Source organism: Heterodontus francisci, chromosome 12, assembly GCF_036365525.1.
Source record: "Heterodontus francisci isolate sHetFra1 chromosome 12, sHetFra1.hap1, whole genome shotgun sequence".
Classification (NCBI taxonomy): domain Eukaryota; kingdom Metazoa; phylum Chordata; class Chondrichthyes; order Heterodontiformes; family Heterodontidae; genus Heterodontus; species Heterodontus francisci.
Genome location: NC_090382.1, coordinates 27,883,733 through 27,906,252, shown reverse-complemented (window position 1 = coordinate 27,906,252; position 22,520 = coordinate 27,883,733). Strand labels below are relative to the sequence as shown.

Below are 22,520 nucleotides of genomic sequence, written 5' to 3'. Positions count from 1 at the left end.
AAGCCTGGGCCAATGCCCTGATCACACGGGTTCAAATCCCATCTCGGCAGTTTGTGGAATTTAAATTCAATTACTTAAAATCTGAAATTGAAAACTCGTCTCAGTAATGGCGTCATGAAACAATCATTGATTGTCATTAAAAACCCATCTGGTTCACTGATGCCCTTTAGGGAAAGGAAATCTGCTGTCCTTACCTGGTCTGGCCTACCTATAACTCCAGACCCACAGCAATGTGGTTGACTCTGATCAAGAGCAATTGGGGATGGGCAATGAATTCTGGCCTTGCCAGAAACACCCACATCCCAAGAAGAATAAAAAAGGAGGAAAGAAAACTGCCAATTATCATTGAAAAATCTTCCATTAGTGAGCTTCTGCAGCCAAAAGTAGCAGCTTTACTCCAATAGATGGGATAATTGCTCAGATAACGAAGCAGATGCAAAAAGACCTGGACAACATCCAGGCTTGATCTGATAAGTGGCAAATAACATTTGTGCCACACAACTGCCAGGCAATGACCACCTCCATCAAGAGAGAATCTAACCATCTCCCCTTAATGTTCAATGACATTACCATTGCTGATTCCCCCACTATCAACATTCTAGGGGTTACCATTGACCAGAAACTGAACTGGAGCAGCCACAAAATACTGTGGCTACAACAGCAGGTCAGAAACTGGGAATTCTGTGGCGTGTAACTCACCTTCTGACTCCCCAAAGCCTGCCCACCATCTAAAGGCACAAGTCAGGAGTGTCATTGAATACTCTCCACTTGCCCGGATGAATGCAGCTCCAACAACACTCCAGATGCTCGACACTATCCAGGACAAAGCAACCCACTTGATTGGCACCCCATTCACCACTTCAACATTCACTGACGCACAGTGGCAGCAGTGTGTACCATTTACAAGATGCACTGCAGCAACTCAACAAGGCTCCTTTGACAGCACCTTCCAAACCCACAACCTCGACCACCGAGACAGACAAGGGCAGCAGATGCATTGGAACACCACCATCTGCAAGTTCCCCTCCAAGCCACACACTAACCTGACTTGGAACTATATCACCATTCCTTCACTGTCGCTGGGTCAAAATCCTGGAATTCCCTTCCTAACAGCACTGTTGTTGTACCTACACCCCAAGGACTGCAATGGTTCAAGAAGGCAGCTCATCACCACCTTCTCATGGGCAATAAATGCTGGCCTAGCCAGCGATGCGCACATCCCATGAACAAATGTTAAAAAAAACTCCAGATAACTATAGCTCGTTACTTTAACATCAATGGGGTTTCAAAAATGTAACTCATTCTAAACAATAGATCAAAGAATTGCCTGAAGAAGTTATCATTTTTGCTGTGTGTTTTTGTAGTAGTAGCATAGTTAGGGCATTCTTGATAAAGTCTTGGAGTCTGAATAAGGTCAACTAATAATTCTTGTTTTTTACACATCACTATTTACACTCTCCACAAGCTTCGCTAGCTAGCATCCTTCATGCTGCTACTCTCTTCTCCCAAAGCCCATTACCATGTGACTGTTACATCATCATCACTACAGTGGGAGGGGTTGCTGTCATGGTCTCCAACATAAACTCTGTCAGAACCTTATTCTACAGCTTTAATTAAAGGCAGCCAAAAAGGATATAGATGGAGAGGATCTGACAAACATCTTTGACTTCTTTGAGGATATTACAGTAGATATGGGATTCCCTATGATGTAGAAGTAAGTCCACCAATCCCCATCTCCTAGATGGAGCTGACCGTGAAATGAACAGCAGTCAAAAATTGGATCTACAGTTTGTTGCCTTGAATTTGGCCTGTTCCGGGTTGCTCCTTACTTAAGGGACCTGGGTGTCCTTGTTCATGAGTCACTAAAAGTTAGCATGCAGGTATAGGAGAGAGACAGGTCATTCAGCCTAACTGTTCTATGCCAGCATTTATACTCCATACAAGCCTCTTGCCATTCTAATCCCAAAAACTTCTATTCCCTTCTTTGCCACATATGCATCAAGCCTAGCTGAAATGCAACAATAAGAGAAACATAAAGGTGGACTGTAAAAGCTTCTTTAGGTATGTGAAAAGGAAAATATTAGCAAGGGCAAATGTGGGTCCATTACAGGCGGAGACAGGAGAATTTATAATGGAGAATAGGGAAATGGCAGAAAAACTAAACAACTACTTTGTGTCTGTCTTCAGGGAGGAAGATACAGAAAATCTCCCAACAATACTAGGGAACCAAGGGACTTGTGAAAATGAGGAACTGAAATAAATTAGTATTAATAAAGAGTTAGTACTCGAAAAATTAACTGGATTGGTTGATAAATCCCTGGCTCAGATGAGTACATCCCAAAGTGTTGAAGGAGGTGGCTATAGAGATAATGCAATGCATCGGTGCTTATCTTTCAAAATTCCATAGATTCTGGAAAGGTTCCTGCAGACTGGAAAGTAGCAAATGTAACCCCATTATTTAAGAAAGGAGGCAGAGAGAAAACGGGGAACTGCAGACCTGTTAGTTTGACTTCAGTAGTAGGGAAAATATTAGAATCTATTATAAAGGAAATAATTATATGATTGGGCAGAGCCAACATAGACTTATGAAAGGGAAATCATGCTTGACAAACCTGTTGGAGTTTTTTGAGGATGTTACTTGCAGCATAGGTAAAGGAGAACCAGTGGATATGGTGTATTGGATTTTCAGAAGTCTTTTGATAAGATCTCACACAGGAGGTGAGTGAACAAAATTAGAGCACATGGGATCAGAGGTAATGTACTGCTATGGATTGAGACTTGGTGAACAGACAGAAAACAGAGAGTAGGAATAAACAGGTCATTCTCAGGATGGCAGGCTGTTACTAGAGGGACACCACAAGGATCAGTGCTGGGGCCATAGCTGTTCACAATCTATAAAATGATTTGGATGGAGGGACCAATTGTAATATTTCAAAATTTGCGAATGACACAAAACTAGGTGGGAATGTAAGTTGTGAGGAGGATGCAAGGAGGCTTCATGGGGACTTGGACAGGCTAAGTGAATGGGCAAGAACATGGCAGGTGGAATATAGTGTGAATAAGTGTGAAGTTAACCACTTTGGTAGAAAAAAAACAGAAACGTAGAGTATTTCTTAAATGGTGAGAGGTTGGGAAGTGTTGATGTCCAAAGGGATCTGGGTGTCCTTGGTTCATGAGTCACTGAAAGCTAACATGCAGGTACAGTAAGCAATTAGGAAGGCAAATGGCATGTTTGTCTTCATTGCAAGGGGTTTTGAATACAGGAGTAAAGATGTCTTGCTGCAATTGTATACAGCCTTGGTGAGACCACACCTGGAGTATTGTGTACAGGTTTGGTCTCCTCATTTAAAGAAGGATATATTTGCTAGAGAGGAAGTGCAATGGAGGTTCACTAGACTAATTCCTGAGATGGTAGAATTGTCCTATGAGGAGAGATTGAGGAAACTGGGCCTGTATTAGTCATAGAGAGATACAGCACTGAAACAGGCCCTTCGGCCCACCGAGTCTGTGCCGACCAACAACCACCCATTTACACTAATCCTACATTAATCCCATATTCCCTACCACATCCTCACTTTCCCTCAATTCTACCACCACCTACCTACACTAGGGGCAATTTACCATGGCCGATTTACCTATCAACCTGCAAGTCTTTGGCCGTGGGAGGAAACCGGAGCACCTGGCAGAAACCCACACGGTCACAGGGAGAACTTGCAAACTCTGCACAGGCAGTACCCAGAATTGAACCCGGGTCGCTGGAACTGTGATGCTGCGCCGCTAACCACTGTGCCACTCTGCCGCCCCGATTCTCTAGAGTTTCGAAGAATGAAAGGTGATCTCATTGAAACTTACAAAATTCTTACAGTGTGTAGCAGGATGGATGTAGATAGGATGTTTCCCCTGGCTGGTGAGTCTAGAACCAGAGGACATAGTCTCAGAATAAGGGGTAGGGCATTTAAGACTGAGATGAGGAGGAATTTCTTCACTCGAGGGTGGTGAATCTTTTGAATTCTCTATCCCAGAGAGCTGTGGCAACTCAATGTTCAAGACAGAAATCAATAGATTTCTGGATACTAATGACATCAAGGGATATGGGGATAGTGTGGCAAAGTGGCATTGAGGTAGGTGATCATCCATGATCTAGTTGAATGGTGGAGCGGGCTGGATGGGCTGAATGACCTACTCCTGTTCCTATATTCCTATGTTCCGAATAAAGATCTTCAGTTGTATAGCAAGACTGGAGAAGCCAGGATTGTTTTCCTTAAAGCAGAGCAGGTTAAGTGGAGTTTTGATAGAGCAAATAAATCAAAACTGTTTCCAGTAACAGAGGGTTGGTAACCAAAGGACACAGATTTAAAGTGATTGGCAAAAGAACCAGAGCTGACACGAGGAAAACATTTTTTATGCAGTGAATTATTGTCATTAGGAATGCACTGCGTGAAAAGCCGGTGGAAGCTGTTTCATTAGTCACTTTCAAAAGGAATGGATAAATACTTGAGGGTAAAGGATTTACAGGGGAAAGAGGAGAGTGGGACTAATTGGATAGATCTACCAAAGAGCCAGTACAGACATGATGTGCTGCATCATTCTGTGATTCTGTGTTTCTAATGCTGTCTGCTTCAACCACTCCATGTGGCAGTAGGTTATTGGATCTGTTAACATCTATCTTATATTTATGCTCTCCTTGTTATGGGGTCATCCACAAGTGGGAACAATTTTTCCACATCCATCATATTGGACACCTTCATAATTTTAAAGACCTCTATTAGTCCTCTTCTTAGTCTTCTCTTTTCTGAAAAAAGAAGAGTTCTAGTCTACTCATTCTGGTAGTTGCACCAACTCAATTCTGCTAATGTAAATCGTCAGTGCTTCAATATTCTTTTGGTAACGTGGAGACCAGAATTTCTCATGGTGAGTACTTCAGGTGTGGTCTAAACATACTTCAATCTAAATTTAACATTATTTTCCACTCAGATCAGCACATAGTTCTAAAACTACTTCTTTGAGTGTTCATTTTAAATGTATAATCTGAGTGTAACAGAAGTAAAGTAATTACCAATGTTTGAGACAAATTATGATTGTAATGTTAGAGTTTGTTTTTAGTGTGTGAGTTGAAGCTTGAAACAAAAAGCCAGCCCAGGAATACTGAAATTTCCTGGGACTGGCTGACCATCCAAGGATTAGTTAAAATGAATGAATTTGAGGTACTTACTCTTTGTTAACCTTTTATACTTACCAGGTGGGCACCTCTCCGTCACTGACACTCCATGCTTATTCTGAGCTAGGCACGAAACACAAAAGCTTGCTGTTGTTTCCAGTCTCAGTGTACTAACTGAATGAGTGCCATTGAATTCTGACATTATACTGACCCTGGGATCAGTGAGATTTATACTGTCGTCACTGATCTTCCACGTGATGACTGCAGGAGGACTGGCCTCAGCAATGCACTTGTACAGAACTTCTTGGCTGATTGTGACCTTGTCAGGTTTGTCTGCAAGAGAAAATTAAACCCATTGGAGATCTTTCTTAGAAAGAATGAACTGCTGGCTCATCAGGTTACTGCGCTCCCCAAAGTTGACACTGGACCATGCAGACCAAAGAGGTCCTGGGTTTGAGTCTTCCATATTGAATTAACTAATCTCAGCCAAAACAACAGCAACAGCGCTAGAACTGCCCCATGGGGCGGCACAGCAGCGCAGTGGTTAGCACCGCAGCCTCACAGCTCCAGCGACCCAGGTTCAATTCTGGGTACTGCCTGTGTGGAGTTTGCAAGTTCTCCCGGTGTCTGCGTGGGTTTCCTCCGGGTGCTCCGGTTTCCTCCCACATGCCAAAGACTTGCTGGTTGATAGGTTAATTGGCCATTATAAATTGCCCCTAGTATAGGTAGGTTGTAGGGAAATATAGGGACAGGTGGGGATGTGGTAGGAATATGGAATTAGAGTAGGATTAGTATAAATGGGTGGTTGATGGTTGGCACAGACTCGGTGGGCCGAAGGGCCTGTTTCAGTGCTGCATCACTAAACTAAACTAAACTGGCCACAGAGCCTCTGGGTTAAAAAAAAAACACAGCTGGAATGTCCATTTCTTTTCATGTGGGTATGTGTATACATGTGTCTGCTTGTGTGTGCACATATGTGTCCATGTTATGTGCATTCGTGTCTTTCTGTCTATCTGTGTTTATGCATATGCATGTGTACGAAAGAACTTTAGATAAAGAGCAAGAGTTGGCGTAGTTGATCAACTGTGCCTCAGCATAAGTTACCTCATCAGGGAGGGTAGGGATGAAAACTGGGGAGGCAGCCAGGGTGAGGGGGAAATAAAGGTTATAAAAATATATTTCAGAAAATGAAAATACTTAATAAGGAATTAGAAGTAACAAGCTGATTTCTGTGGTATTGGAAGGGAGAATGCACATGAATTGGAGATATATTTGTAAAGAGACAGTGAACTGTTTCTCAATTGACTCTTGCTGTTAAGGCAGATGATTAAATAGATTTGTTCCACTTAGATATCATAACTTTATAAATAAAATCTGTGAATGTGATACGCTGCTGCTACATAAACAACCTTTCTCATAAAAGTTATCTCAGATAAAGTTCAAAAGTCTATGCCTTATGTTGATTTGGTGATTTTACATCAGAAACATACATTTTCACAACTAGGTTGCTTGCTTATAATAGCTGCTTTGTGTTGTCAGTCCATTGCTAGTTGAACAGTCAGGAGGAGGGGCTTACAAACAGCAAGTCTTGGCATGCTCTGCAAATTGTTAGTCTCCCTAAAAATCAGAAAGAAAATCCTTTGCAACTCCAAATTTTTTGTTTATGAGACCCAAAATGGAAGCTGCTCTAACAATATCCTTTGGCTTAAATGAAGAGGGAAGGTGTTGGACCTGTTTACTGTGATCGACATGGATGCCGGCCAATTGGGATGAAGCAAGGTATCAGCAGAGAGGAAAAAAAAATCCAATTTGAGAATGAAAGCTCCCAGTCAGTATTTCCCAAAGCTGTGTTATAGGTTCCCTAATGTTGGGGACGCTCAACCCTATGTTACCCTGTCAGTGATTCGGCTTGGCAACCCCAACGATGTATAATAAGTCTTAGTGTAATATTAGCAGAATCAATCATACACACAGTATTCAAGCTACAGTTAGTAGAATCAAGGTCAGTATTACTGGATCTGAGTCTTTGAACAGCAGTACAGCATAGTCAGTCTTGTTCAAATCTGCTGTGTTTTGTTCTGTTTGTGCTCTTTCTATTATATCCCTTTCCTTATGGCCCTGTGCATATTCTTCCAGCGCATGAAACTCATTGCATTCTGATTCATTTCAGCCATTAACTTACACAGACTACAGTGTCCTGATATGCCTGCAATTAGGTGTGGCTTTCCTCTAATCAATTGTAAAATCATGCAATTGATAACTTCATTAAGTGTTAACAATTTAAGTACTTCAAAGTTCATCAACCATTTAACAAGGTATCATAAACATCCTGATTTGCTCCACTCTATCTAGTTTCAACCATCTAATAATGATTTAAAGTTTATTCATTATATTTCAATGGTATGAAAATGATTACTTCATAATTCAATACTCCCCATCTTGACTCATCACTGTTATTGTTCCCTTAGTAAAGCTGCCATTTCATGTCTATCTACTTTTTATTTCAGCATTTTAAGAGACATCGAAGCTAACAGACTAAAATGAGCAAAACCTCCATTACACATCTGAGTGACAATTAAAGATTTAGGTATCAAGTGGTACCACAGCTGCGGCATGAGTGTTTTCCTACTTGTTGGATTTTTCTCTCCTTGTCCTCAAGCATGCATAGGCATTCCAGGGCATATCTTGCAGCTCTCAACAAAGGGTTAGGCCACAACTCTGTGAGCAAGAAGTATTTTATGCTGAACTATTAACTGTTTTATGGGCTGCTGATCTTATACAGGTTAATTATACTGGCATTTTCAGATAGCTGTAAAATTAAGATGATTCTGCAAACAAGTTCACAAAATTAATCAAGCTATTTGATTGTTCGATTTTTGCTATTTACCAGTTCAGAGGGAGTAGCTTTAGGGGGGGAAAAAATGATCCATTTTCTTCTTTCTCACATTTCAGCTGCTAACTTGTTCCTTACCAATTGATTCAACCTGCTCTTGACTCGTTCACATTGAGCTAATCAAAGACTTGATTGATAAATTAACAGATTGAATTTCATCTTAGTCGATCACTTCATGATTGCTCGATGGATTTTTGAGGTGTGACACCCTGAAGTGTGACAAAAAAAGTGACGTCTCTGCAATCAGACGTTCAGGCATGACACTTTTGATGCCATAATACAAATGATTCAAGGCTTTAGATTATATAGATGTAGAAACATATCACTAATAACATTGCTCAGGCACATTGTTACATCTTAGCTAATTCACCAATTGTAATCACTCAAAGAACTCAGGAGGTAAGTGCACTGGAAGGAAGTAAAGACTTGCATCTCTGTAGCACCTTTCATGACTTCAGGGTACCCCAAAGTGCTTCACAGTTAGTGAAGTAGTTTTGAAGTATAGTCACTGTTATAATGTAGGGAAACATGGCAGCACATTTTCATACAGTAAGAGGCTGGGAATTCTGGGGTGAGTAACTCACCTCCTCTCTCCCCAGTGCCTGACCATCATCTACAAGGCACAAGTCAGGGGTGTGATGGAATACTCTCCACTTGCCTGGATGGGTGCAGCTCCAACAACAATCAAGAAGCTCAACACCATTCAGGACAAAGCTGCCTGCTTGATTGATACCCCATCCACCACCTTCAACATTCACTCCCTCCACCACCGACGCACAGTGGTAGCAGTATGTACCATCGACAAGATGCACAGCAGCAATTCACTAAGGCTCCTTCGAGAACACCTTCCAAACCCGTGACCTCTACCACCTAGAAGGACAAGGACAGCAGATGCATGGGAACACCATCACCTGCAAGTCCCCCTCCAAGCCACACACCATTCTGACTTGGAACTATATCACCGTTCCTTCACTGTTGGTGGGTCAAAATCCTGGAACTCCCTTCCTAATAACACTGTTGGTGTACCCACACCCCAAGGACTACAATGGTTCAAGAAGGCAGCTCACCATCACTTTCTCAAGGGCAATTAGGGATGGACAATAAATGTTGGTCCAGCCAGCGACACCCACATCCCATAAACAAATTAAAAAAATCCCACAAACAGAAAAGTGGTAATAATCAGATCATCTGTTTTTAGTAATGTAGGATAAATATTAGTCATGACACCAGGGAGAACACCTTTGAATAGTATCACGGGATGTTTTACATTCACCTGGAAGAGTAGACGGGGCCTCAGTTTAACGCCACAACCAAAAGGCAGACTGTATAGCATATACCCACATTACAAAGATCAGGAAGTTCCTTTATTCCCTTTGACCTTCTGGAGTCCAGGCCCTGGTCTGTCCTCAGCTAGCTGACCTAAGGCTGAGAGGCAATGAGAGCTTCGCCTTTGTCCTTGATGGCCTGTTTATTAAGGGTTGAAAAGAGCCATGATTCCTGCTACAGATCATCCTCTCATAACTGATGCTGCAAAGATAATGAACATCAGGTGACGTAAGGATTATGCTTTGCCATGATAGCTTCCATGGTATAATAGCTTTTCAGCAATCACTGTACAAGAAACAATCAAAGGTGAAGATTCTCAACTGGAATAGGGCTAAATTCAGTGAGTTGAAAGTGGATCTGGCACAGATAAATTGGCAAGTATGGCAGGTAAAACAGTAAATGAGCAACAGGATGCCTTCAAAGGGGAGATAGTTCATAAACAGACTAAATACATTCCTAGGAGTGAGAAAGAAGGGGCATCCAAAGTTAGACAAACAAAGAAAATGCTGGAAATACTCAGCAGGTCAGGCAGCATCTGTGGAGAGAAAAACAGAGTGCTTCAGGTCTATGACCCCAAAGGTAATTAGTGAGCATTTCTCGAACAGATTGCAATTTTGCTGAAGGAGCATAGGGCCCCCGCTTTGTCTGTAGCTCGCCTACACACAGGAGGCAAGAGCACAGTAGGAGGTCAGAGCGCCATCCAATGAATATGAAGTTTTAACTTTGAAGGACCAAACTAGCAATCCTCAGGCCATCCGCCTGCAAAGACTTGCAAATGGATGCGCCTCACCTGCAGACAGATCCTTTAGATGGTGATGGGCAGGAGGGATTGGCTGTCCGACACATTATCATTATTGCACCTCCATCTCGTGCTGCCCTCCCCTGCTCCATACAGATCAGCAACACACAACCTTCCCAATGGGGCTGCCGGCTGCCCTTCACTTCTGGTGATCTGTTTGGCCTTCCCGCTTCCACAGCCTGTCCGCCATACCTAATTGGACAGAAAACCTGGAGGCAGCCTACTATTGCCTGCCTCTGATAAAAGTAAGGCAGTACTGAAATGTGCAGGATCAGGACCTGGAAACGGTGCCGGCACTGGATTTTCGACGCTTGTGGCAAAATTCAACCCTTTGTGTCCAATTCAAACCATCACACTTTAGCAAGGATCTCAAGGCCTTGGAGACACTGCAGTGATTTATTAGAATGCTACTAGACAGGAGAGACTTCAGTTATGTGGAGAGACTACAGAAGCTGGGATTGTTATCTTTAGGGCAGAGAAGATTAAGTTGAGATTTAATAAGACACTCAAAATTAATGTGTGGTTTTGATAGAGAAATTGCTTCTACTGTTAGAAAGGTCAGTAACCAGAGAACATCGATTCAGGTAACTGGCAAATTAACTAGAAGGAAGATGAGTCATAGAGCCAATTATGGCATAGAAGGAGGCCATTCAGCCCATCGAGCCATGCCGGCTCTCCACAATCAACCCAGTCAGCCCTACTCCTCTACTCCTCTGCTCGATCCCCGTAGCCCTGCAAATTTATTTCCTTCAATTGTCCATCCAATCTCCTTTTGCAATAATTGGTTGTCTCTGCTTTCACCACCCTCGTGGGCAACGAGTTCCAGGTCATTACCACTCACTGCGTGAAAAAGTTCCTCCATGCATTTCTTGCCCAAAATCATCAATCTGTGTCCGCTAGTCTTTGCACCAGCAGTTAATGGGAACAGTTTCTCCTTGTCGACCTTATCCAAGCCTATCATAATCTTGTACACCTCTATCAAATCTGCCCTCATTTTCTTTTCTTCTAAGCAGAACAACCCCAGCTTCTCCAACCTAACCTTTTAACTATCCCTGGAACCAAGAATAATTTTTATGCAACAACCTGTTTTTATCTGGAATGCACTGCTTAAAAGGAGTAGTAGAAGCAGATTTAATAACTTACAAAAAGGAATTGGATAAATACTTGAAAAGGAAAATAATTGCAGGGATATGTGGAAAGGGAGTGTGGCTAATTGGATAGCTCTTTCAAAGAGCTGGCACAGGCATGATGGGCCAAAAGACCTCCTTCTGTGTTGTACGATACTATGATTCTGACATCCACTGGTTGATAACAGTTGCTGCTGCTCTCAGACCTGAGTCTACACTTACCTGGGAGAAAGAACAAATAAGTGAAAAACTAATACCAACAGGTGTGATCCAATCATGGAGGAATGGCTCCTCATCCATGAGAGCAATATTTGTTCCTTGTTCGTCCCCAAAAATGACCAAATTTGGAGCGGCAAAGCCTATCTCCTTATAAAAATATGACCAGTATCTTCCACCAAGCTGGAAGTTTTTATTCATCATTCTTGGGATGTGGATGTCTTTGGCAGGACCAGCATTTTATTGCCCCTAGTTGCCTTTAAGAACGTGCTAGTGAGCCTTCCTCTTGAACTTCTGCAGCCCATGTGGTGAATGTACTCCCTTAGGTAAGCAAATCCAGGATTTTGATTCAGCGATGATGAAGGAACAGTGATATATGTCTAGGTATGTATGTTATGTGACTTGGAGGGGAAACTAGAGGTGATGGTCTTCCTTTGCACCTGCTGCCCTTGTTCTTCTAGTTGGTAAAGGTTTGGAACGCGCTGTCGAAGTACCCTTGATAAGTTGCTGCAATGTATCTAGTCCAGAGCAAGCCAATTTTCCATTTGACAGTCCAACATTATTATGTTGCAGCTCCTGGACAGATCGGGAGTCCTTTTAGGCCTCTCTACAGTACAAGGTGCAAGAGCACTCAAGAGGCAACCCTGGATTGTGAATGGTCTGATAGTCTTGGTGTCTAGCAGATCTTTCCATGCCCGTTGCATGTTGCCAACTTGTACAAATTTCCTCTGACCCCAGGCATAATTTATAAGATTAACAGGATCACATTAACGACGCATGGAGGATGCTCCAATGAAGCAGTGCAATAGTAGTAAAGGGCTATGAAATAATAATTATGGCATAACCATCTGTGGTTTAACAACTGCCCCTTTAAATAATAGCTGCAGTGATGTATTTGATTTGAAACCAGTTATTCTCTAGTCTTTGCAATGCAACATACGTTTTGTTCAAAAAGAAGAGATCTGCATTTCTTTGGCCTCTTCCACAACTTTAGGACATCCCAATTAAGCCCTTTCCAAGTGCAGTCACTTTGGTAATGTAAGAAACACAGCAGCCAACTTTCACACAGAAAGACCCCCCAATATAATAATGAACAGATAATCTGCTGTTTTAATGATCTAAGATGAGGGATGAATATTGGCCAGGACACCTCTTATTATTCTTCGATATAGTGTCATGGGATCACCTGAAAGGACAGATAGGGCCTTGGTTTAATGCCTCATCTGAAAGACAGCACCTCTGATAGTGCAGTGTTCTCTCATTACTGTGCTGAAGTGTCAGCACAAATTGCTGGAGTGGGACTTGAATCCATGAGTTTCTGACTTATAATTGAGAATGCTACCAATCTACAGCTAGCCTTACACTACAGTTAATGTTGTCAATTGCAAAGAGAGAGTTGTGCCATGCGTAGCCTCTCTCCACTCCTAACCTAAGAGAGGTTGACACCATCACGAGATGAAAGGAGGAAGGAATGTTCCAGTTTCTCTTCAAAGCTACTTTTCATCTTGATGTCTACTGATGGCAAACATTATTTTTCATATAGAATAAACGTATAAACAAAGGTTGCAATGGATATTACAAACGTTTGGGAAAAAGTAGAACCTACCCTTTTATTACAAAATTAAATTGCTTCACAACGACAGGTGTTTATCTACTTCTTTTGTCCATGTTTCATTTTCTGCCCCAGTGCAGAATTGAAAAGCCAGAAGTATTTGTGATTACAAAACTAAGTGTGAACAAATCAATATGAAACAGAGTAACCTATTATTATTGCTAGGTGCATTGGAGCTCTTGGGTGCAATGCAGAGAAGAAATTTGAGTTATTTGTTTGAGGCACGGGGATGTTTCACATGTTGCCGTCAAGAACTAATTGGATGTGGAATGACACAATTGATTCTCTGTGGGATAAATTGCATACTTTAGTTGTGCCATCAACAGGAAAGTGAAAGTCGGACTCAACCCATACAAAGCCGCTATTCCCACCCCCAGCCCCCGGCCCCCTCCACTGCCAGTAAATGAGATACATTCTATGCTTGATCTTGGTTTTATCGTGAGAGTGATGCTCTCCACCCTTTGACTCTTGATATCAGGAACTGGTTTCTGTGGAGAATTGGGGTTTTGTTGTGTAAGACAGCACCCTGCCATACAAACCCATTAGATGAGCTCCCAACATTTGCTCAAGCTAGTAATCTTCAACCTACCACTTTGTTAGACATGTTGCTGCCTGCTCATAGAGTTATACTGATAGAGGCTCATGGGTAGTTCTCAATATAGCAACAATTTGTATTCAAAAGAGCAGGCTCAGAAGACCTCAAGATGTGAGGGGTAGTCATACGTAGACCATAGCAAACAGGAGTGGCAAATCCCCTTCTTTAAAGGACATGAATTAACCAACTGGAGTTTTAACAACAACTCAACATGTTTCACCATCTTTTTTTGCTGGTGCCAGCTCGAATGTTACCAGTTGTATTGAATCACAACTTGCACATGATGAAACCCTGGTCCAGTACCATATAGCCATCACCCTACCATACCCTCCAAATACATCCCTTAAACTTTGGGAACACAAAAACCCAAATACTCACATTGCACATCAATTTCCACTTCTGAAGATAGACTGCTTCCCAAATAGTTTGTGGCCATGCAGTTGTAAAATCCAGAATTCTTCCTCGATATTTTTTGAAATAACATATTGCTACTCGCAATATTCAGAACCTCTGTTCCATTTGTGAATCGATCTTTCTTGTACCAGGTATAGTTAGCTTCAGGGAAACTGTTGCCAACACACACAAGTGTAATGCAATCACCTTCTTTTATTTCTTCCTGTGATCCGTTTACGAGGAGGACTGTGTTTTTCGGAGGATCTAGAAGTACAAAAACAATCACTGGTTCGTGAAATTTAAAGAATGTGAAACAATGCATTATAGCCATTGGGTGATGATATAATGCAGGATTGGAGGAGTCTGTTGTGGCTAATGGTGTAAATCACCATAATGGATGTCATAGGTGCAACTGCAGATAGGTTTTGATTTCATGCAACTTACAATTTAGATGTTTGTCACACCTTCATCTAGATTACACCAACACAATAGCAGGAACACCACTGTATGTTTATATAAAACACCAGTCATTACAAGGATACCACTGCATGTTTACTCAATTCACCACCTGTTGGTACCAGAAATACTGCTGCATGTTGTCACACATGCAACAATGAAAAATTATGGACTAAAACTGTAGAGTTATAAAAATTGTCTTTGTCTTTTAAAAAATGGACCTGTCTTCTAAAAAGTGAACAATGTGCTGCAAAATGGCCACCAAAGGTTAAAATAGTTGGCCTTTGTATAGTCAAACTGTCTGACAGGAGCAAAGAATACGTTCAAACCTATATTGCACCCATCCTGAAATATTCCCGAATTGAATGGGTTCTTTTGAAAAAAAGAAGGTATAAAGTGGAAACATAACCAGATTATTCTCATCCTGGGCCATTATGTGATCATCATGGGCGTGCCCAAAGTGTCTCCTTCCAGAAAATGATGTGACAAAATTTTTACCTTAAAAGGGCAGCCCTCGAAAAGAGAGACATCCAGAAAGAAGCTTGTTTCCAGCTAAAGGGGCTGAGAAAATCCAGCTAGCCAGAAGGAACACAGCCTGCTGTAGAATTCTATATTTCTACTTACACTGCAGTGAATTAGAAGTGATCCACTGTCTTCAACTGAACTTTCAACCGAGAAAGAAACCTACAAACATCTCCGGCTGGCAACCAATGAGAACTTGACTTCCAAGAGAATTCAACAGGTTTACCGTGACCCTTCGAAACCTACCCCCCACTTACCATCGCTTACCCTTTTTCCTCTTTATCCGTCTCTTCTGTGTGTGTATGTGTGTGAGCAATTACATGAACAGATGCAGTTGTGAAAATTTCGGGTTAAGGGATATTGATCAATAAATAATTGGTTTTCTGTTTTAAATCTACAAGAAAACCTCTCACTGTCAGTTTATTTGACAAAACAAAACACAAAGGGGTTAAACCCTAATAACAAAACACACTTGCTGCAGTGAGGTGGGAGTTGAACAGTGGGAACCATCCAAACCCCTCAGCTCATGGCCGTAACAATGTTTATACGCAATATACCAACTGTAGCAACAAGGTACAGTTCCGCATATACAGACGTAATACATAACCAGGGATACCACTTCTGTTCATATACAGTGCATCATCTCTAGGTACCAGAAATACCTCTCCGTGTTTATATAAAATACACCACCTATAGGTGTCAGGTATGCTACTGCATAGAATTATAAAGAATATAGAGCACAGAAACAGGCCATTCAGCCCAACTAATCTAAGGCAGGTGTCCATACTCCACACGAATCTCCTGACATTCCACCTACGTCATCTCAGTCTTTCAGTGTATCTTTCTATTCCCTTTTCTCTTATGCATTTAAGCTAATTGCCTCAACCACTTCCGGTTGTAGTGAGTTCCACATTCTAACTATTCTCTGAGAGAAGAAATGTCTCCTTATTTTCCTATTGAATTCTTGTGTATTGATAGTCCCTAGTTTTGGATTCTCTTACAAGTACATTGTTTCTTTCCACATCTGTCCTGTCTAACACATTCATAATTTTAACAACCTCTGTCAGGTCACCTTGAAGTCTTATCTTTTCTAAAAAAGAATTCCTAACCTGTTCAATCTTTCTCAGTAGCTGTAATCTCTTAGATCTGCCACCATGCTTGTAAATCATTTTTCACTTTCTCCAGTGCTTCTCTTTCCTTTTTGTAGGATGGAGACCAGGACAGTGCACAGTTTTATATCGAGTAACTTGTTCCTAAGTCCAAATCATTTACGTAAATTATGACTAGCAGTGATCCAACACTGATTTTTGTGGAAAACTTCTTCTATCTTCCATCTGAATAACTACCCTTTACTGCTTCTCTCTGTTATCTATTTTTTAGTCAATTTGCTGTTTGTCCACTGATTCCACATGCCCTGACCTTTTACATATGCCTACTATGTGGTACCTTATCAAAGGCCTTTTGAAAATGCAGGTTTATGACATATACTACACTACCCTTGTCTAATCTTTTCATTACATCAGTTTAGTTAAGCATGGATTATCCTTTCAGAATCCACGCTGACTAACTTTTGTTATATTTTCTGTCTCTAGATGCTTTTCTATCACTTCTTTTCATATAGATTCCAGTATCTTTGCTATCACTTCCCATTAAGCTAACTGGTCTATCGGTCCCAGATTTTGTTCTATTTCCCTTTTTGTACATAGGAATCATAGTAGCTGTCCACCAATGCTCTGGCACTACTCTCCTCTTCTCGAGAACTTTAGGTTTTATTTACATCTATATATATAGTGCCTCTGCTATCTTTTCCCTAGTCTCCTTGAGTATGCATTGGTGCATAACACCTGGAATGGGCTTTATCCTCATTTAGTTTTAAAATTTTGCTAGTTTGTCAATTATTTCTCTCTTTCAAATCCACCTTTATTAATATTCATTTTGAACTCAACCTCTAGTGAAGTGTCTATTTCATTATCGTCTTTAGCAAAAATTGAGGCAGTCATTCAGTACATCTGAAGCAATACTCATTGAATTGTTTATTAATAGTAAATTTGAATATTATTTGCTCTTGGGATATGAGAGACACTGAAAAATTATTATATTCAACACACCACCTGCACATAGAGGGTATACCAACTGCTTGTTTATCATACAATCATGGAATCATAGAATGGTTACAGCACAGAAGGAGGCCATTTGGTCCATCGTGTCTGTGCTGCCTCTCTGAAAGAGCAATTCACCTACTGACACTCCCCTTTTTTCTCCCCGTTACCCTGCACATTCTGCCTTTTCAGATAATAGTTCAATTCCCTCCTGAATGCCTTGATTGAATCTGTCTCCACCACAATCTCATGCAGTGCATTCCAGATCCTAACCACTCGCTGCATGAAAAAGTTTTTCCTCATGTCACCATTGCTTTTTTTCACCAATTACCTTGAAACGGGATCCTCTGGTTCGCGATCCTTCCACCAACTGGGACAATTTCTCCCTAGCTACTCTGTCCAGACTCCTCATGATTTTGAATACCTCTATCAAATCTCCTCTCAACATAAGCACATAAGAAATAGGAGCAGGAGTAGGCCATTCAGCCCTTCGAGCCTGCTGCACCATTCATTGAGATCATGGCTGACCTTCTACTTCAACACCATTTTCCTGCACTATCCTCGTAACCCTTGAGGCTTTTAATATCTAGAAATCTATCGATCTCAGTCTTCAACATTCTCAAAGACTGAGCCTCCACAGCCCTCTGGAGCAGAGAACTCGAAAGATTCACCACCCTCTGAGTGAAGAAATTCTTCTTTATCTCAGTCCTAAATAGCCTGCCTGTTATTCTGAGACTGTGTCCCCTGGTTCTGGACTCCCCAGCCAGGGGAAACATCCCCCGCTGCCTCCTTCGCTTGCTTAAAACCTAATTCTTTTCTAACCTTTGCCAGTTCTGATGAAAGGTCATAGACCTGAAACGTTAACTCTGCTTCTCTCTCCACAGATGCTGCCTGACCTTCTGAGTATTTCCAGCACTTTCTGTTTTTATTTCAGATTTCCAGCATCTGCAGTATTTTGCTTTTATTAACAAATGAGCATTGGTCCTATAGAAAGTGAGTCTGGGGAATTAATAATGGATAATAAGGAGATGGCAGATGAATTGAACAGATATTTTGCATCAGTCTTCACTATTGAGGATACAAGTAACATGCCAGAAATAGCTGTAATTCAGGAAATGGTGGGGAGGGAGGAACTCAAGAACATTATAATCACCAGGGAAGTGGTACTGAACAAATTGTTTGAACTGCGAGCTGACAAGTCTCCTGATGGACCTCATCCTAGGGTCCTAAAAGTGGTGGCTAGTGAGATAGTTGATGCGTTGGTTTTAATTTTCCAAATTTCCCTAGATTCGGGGAAGGTTCCATGAGATTGGAAAATAGCCAATGTAACTCCTTTATTCAAAAAGGGAGGGGGACAGAAAGCAGGAAACTACAGGCCAGCTAGCTTAACATCTGTCATCGGGAAAATGTTAGAAGCTATTATTAAAGATAATATAGCAGGGCACTTAGAAAAATTCAAAGTAATCAGGCAGCGTCAACATGGTTTTGTGAAAGGGAAATCATGTTTAACCAATTTATTGGAATTCTTTGAAGAAGTAACATGTGCTGTGGATAAAGGGGAACCAGTGGATGTACAGTACTTAGATTTCCAGAAGGCATTTGATCAGGTGTCACATCAAAGGTTATTGTGGAAGATAAAAGCTCATGTTGTAGGGGATAACATATTGGCATGGATAGAAGATTGGCTAGCTAACAGGAAATAGAGAGTAGGCATAAATGGGTCATTTTCTGGTTGGCAAGATGCAATGAGTGGTGTGTCACAGGGTTCAGTACTGGGACCTCCGATTTTTACAATTTATATAAATGACTTGGATGAAGGGACTGACGGTATGGTTGCTAAATTTGCTGATAACACAAAGATAGGTAGGAAAGTAAGTTGTGAAGAGACAGAAGGAGGCTGTCAAGGGATATAGATCTGGGAAAAGATCTGGCAAATGGAGTATAATGTGGGAAAATGTGAAATTGTCCATTTTGGCAGGAAGAATGAAAAAGAAGCATATTATCTAAATGATGAGAAATAGCAGTGCGCTGAGATGCAGAGGGATCTGAGTGTCCTAGTGCATGAACTGCAAAAGGTTAGTATGCAGGTACAGCATGTAATTAGGAAAGCTAATAGATTATTGTTTATTGCGAGGGGAATCAAATACAAAGGTAGGGAGGTTATGCTTCATTTATGAAGGGCATTGTGAGACTACATCTGGAGTACTGTGTACAGTATTAGTCTCCTTATTTAAGGAAGGATGTAAATGCGTTGGAAGCAGTTCAGAGAAAGTTTACTCGGCAAATACCTGGAATGGGAGGATTGTCTTATGAGGAAAGGTTGGTCAGGCTAGGCTTGTATCTGCTGGAATTTAGGAGAGTAAGAAGCGACTTGATTGAAACATATAAGGTCCTGAGGGGTCTTGACAGGGTGGATGTGGAAAGGATGTTTCCCATTGTGGGAGAATCTGGAACTAGGGGTCACTGTTTAAAAATAAGGGGTCACCATTTAAGACAGATGAGGAGAAACTTCTTCTCTCAGAGGGTCATGAGTCTTTGGAACTCTCTTCCTCAAAAGGTGGTGGAAGCAGAGTCTGTGAATATTTTTAAGGCAAAGGTAGATAGATTCTTGATAAGCAAGGTGGTGAAAGGTTATCAGGGATAGGCGGGAATCTGGAGTTGAGGTTACAATTAGATCAGGCATGATCTTATTGAATGGCGGAACAGGCTCGAGGAGCCGAGTAGCCTACTCCAGCTCCTAATTCGTATGTTCATATGAAATTGGAGCTTGACTTGTGTGAACCTGGGCCTGTGCTGAGTGTATAGCCAGGTAGCAGCACATTTCGCACTGGGCTGCAGAATGTAATCATGGAGATGAACAGGCAGCATGAAGTTTGTATCACATCCATTGGGTGCAGGGTAATTATGCTTTGCAATTCTTGTGCCCACTAACAGGGTTTATCCAATTTTTAGCTCCATGTTTATATAAAATACATCACCTGTAGGTACAGGTATACAACTTCATGTTCAGGTACTAGACATAACAATACAGGCCTATACACACTATACCAGCTATATGTACAAGCAACACCACTTCACGTACATCACCCTGCACAGCCTAGCTCTAATATCAAGGTTATAACTCCTTGTCTGGCCTCTATTTCTTCTGGTGGGATTTTCTTTTTATGCTATCAAATCCTTTAATCATCTAAATCCTCCTCAATCTTCTGTAGGAAAGGGAATACAAGCCTGGACGGGTTGCATCTGAACTGGAAGGGGACCAATATCCTTGCGGGGAGGTTTGCTCGTACTACTCGGGAGGGTTTAAACTCGTCTTGCAGGGGAATGTGACCCAAAGTAGTAGTCTCTCCGATGAGATCGTGGAGGCAAATGTAGAGGTTAAAGCAAGCAAGTCTAGTAGGAAGGCCGGACAGGGGCAGGACAGGGAGCGTGGAAGGTCTGGTAGGCTAAACTGCATTTAATTTAATGCAAGAAGCCTTACAGGTCAGGCAGATGAACTCAGCGCATGAATCGGTACATGGGATTGTGATATTATAGCTATTACGAAAACTTGGTTGAGGGATGGGCAGGATTGGCAGCTCAATGTCCTGGGGTACCGATGCTTCCAGTGTGACAGAGGTGGAGGTAAGAGAGGAGGGGGAGTTGCACTATTGATTAGGGAGGACGCCACGGCAGTACTTAGAGAGGATATCCCGGGTCTAACCTTCAGCGAGGCCATTTGGGTAGAACTTAGATATAAGAAAGGGGTGATCACTTTGATGGGATTATACTATAGGCCCCCCAATAGTCAGAGAGAATTGGAGCAGCATAGGGAAATCACAGATAGGTGTAGGAATTATAGGGTTGTAATAGTAGTTGATTTTAACTTCCCTAATATTGACTGGGACGGGCTTGGTGCTAAGGGATCAGATGGGGAAGAATTTGTTTAGTGTGTCCAGGATAGTTTTCTGAAGCAGTATGTGGATGGCCCTACTAGAGAAGGGGCTACACTTGACCTCCTCTTAGGAAATGAGGTTGGGCAAGTGGTTGATGTGTCAGTGGGGGAGCATTTTGGGACCAGTCACCATAACCCTATTAGCTTCAAGATATTTATGGAAAAGGATAGGACGGGTCCTCAGGTTGAAGTCCTAAATTCTGGGAAGGCTAATTTCGATGGAATCAGACAGGAACTCTCAAAAGTTGAATGGAGGAGGCTGTTTACAGGTAAAGGGACGTCTGGCAAGTGGGAGGCTTTTAAAAGTGAGATAGGAAGAGTTCAGGGCCGGCATGTTCCTGTTAGATGGAAGGGCAAGGCTGTCAAGTTTAATGAACCTTGGTTGACGAAGGATATTAAGGGTCTGGTCAGGTCAAAGAAGGAGGCATATGTCAGGTATAGGCAGCTGGGATCAAGTGAGTTCCTCGAGGAGTATAGGGGAATAAGGAATACACTTAAGAAGGAAATTAAGAGGGCGAAAGGGGCCATCAGATTTCCCTGGCAGATAAGATAAAGGAGAACCTTAAAAGATTCTATAAGTATATTAACAGTAAAAGGGTAGCTAGGAAGAGAGTAGGTCCCCTTAAGGATCAGTGTGGTAATTGTGTGGAGCCATGGGAAATGGGCGAGGTCTTAAACGAATACTTCTTGTCTGTATTTACCGTGGAGAAGGTCATGGAGGCTAGTGAGTTCAAGGGAGGGAACACCGATATCCTGGAGCATATCAACATTACAAAGGAGGGGGTGTTGGAGGTTTTGAAGCGCATTAAGGTGGATAAATCCCCAGGGCCTGACCAGGTGTATCTTAGGATGCTATGGGAAACAAGGGAGGAGATTGCTGGGGCCCTGGCAGTGATTTATGTATCATCGTTAGCCATGGGTGAGGTACCGGAAGACTGGAGGATAGCTAATGTTGTGCCTTTCGTTAAGAAGGGCAGCAGGAATAAGACAGGGAACGACAGGCCGGTGATCCTTACATCAGTGGTGGGAAAGCTTTTGGAAGGGATTCTGAGAGACAGGATTTATATGCATTTGGAAAGGCAAGGTCTGATTAGGGATAGTCAGCATGGCTTTGTGCATGGGAAATCATGTCTCACAAATTTGATTGAGTTTCTCGAGGAGGTGACCAAGAGGATTGACGAGGGCAGGCGATGGACGTTGTCTACATGGACTTTAGAAAGGCCTTTGACAAGGTCCTGCATGGTAGGCTGGTCCAGAAGGTTCGAACACATGGGATCCAGGGTGAGCTATCAAATTGGATACAAAATTGGCTTGGCGATAGGAGGCAGAGGGTGGTAGTGGAGAGTTGTTTTTCAGATTGGAGGCCGGTGACCAGTGGTGTGTCGCAGGG

The 22,520-nt window shown here is 42.0% G+C and overlaps 1 protein-coding gene across 1 annotated transcript in view; it reads right to left on the bottom strand.

Annotated features, from left to right (window-relative positions):
* LOC137375557 (B-cell receptor CD22-like) overlaps positions 1-22,520 on the bottom strand; it is a 50,779-nt gene that overhangs the window by 13,794 nt on the left and 14,465 nt on the right. The window contains exons 5-6 of the mRNA XM_068042904.1: positions 14,105-14,383; positions 5,237-5,491 (exon numbers count right to left, since the gene is read on the bottom strand). Coding sequence (XP_067899005.1) covers positions 5,237-5,491; positions 14,105-14,383 — 534 coding nt within the window. The remainder of the gene's footprint in view (positions 1-5,236; positions 5,492-14,104; positions 14,384-22,520) is intronic.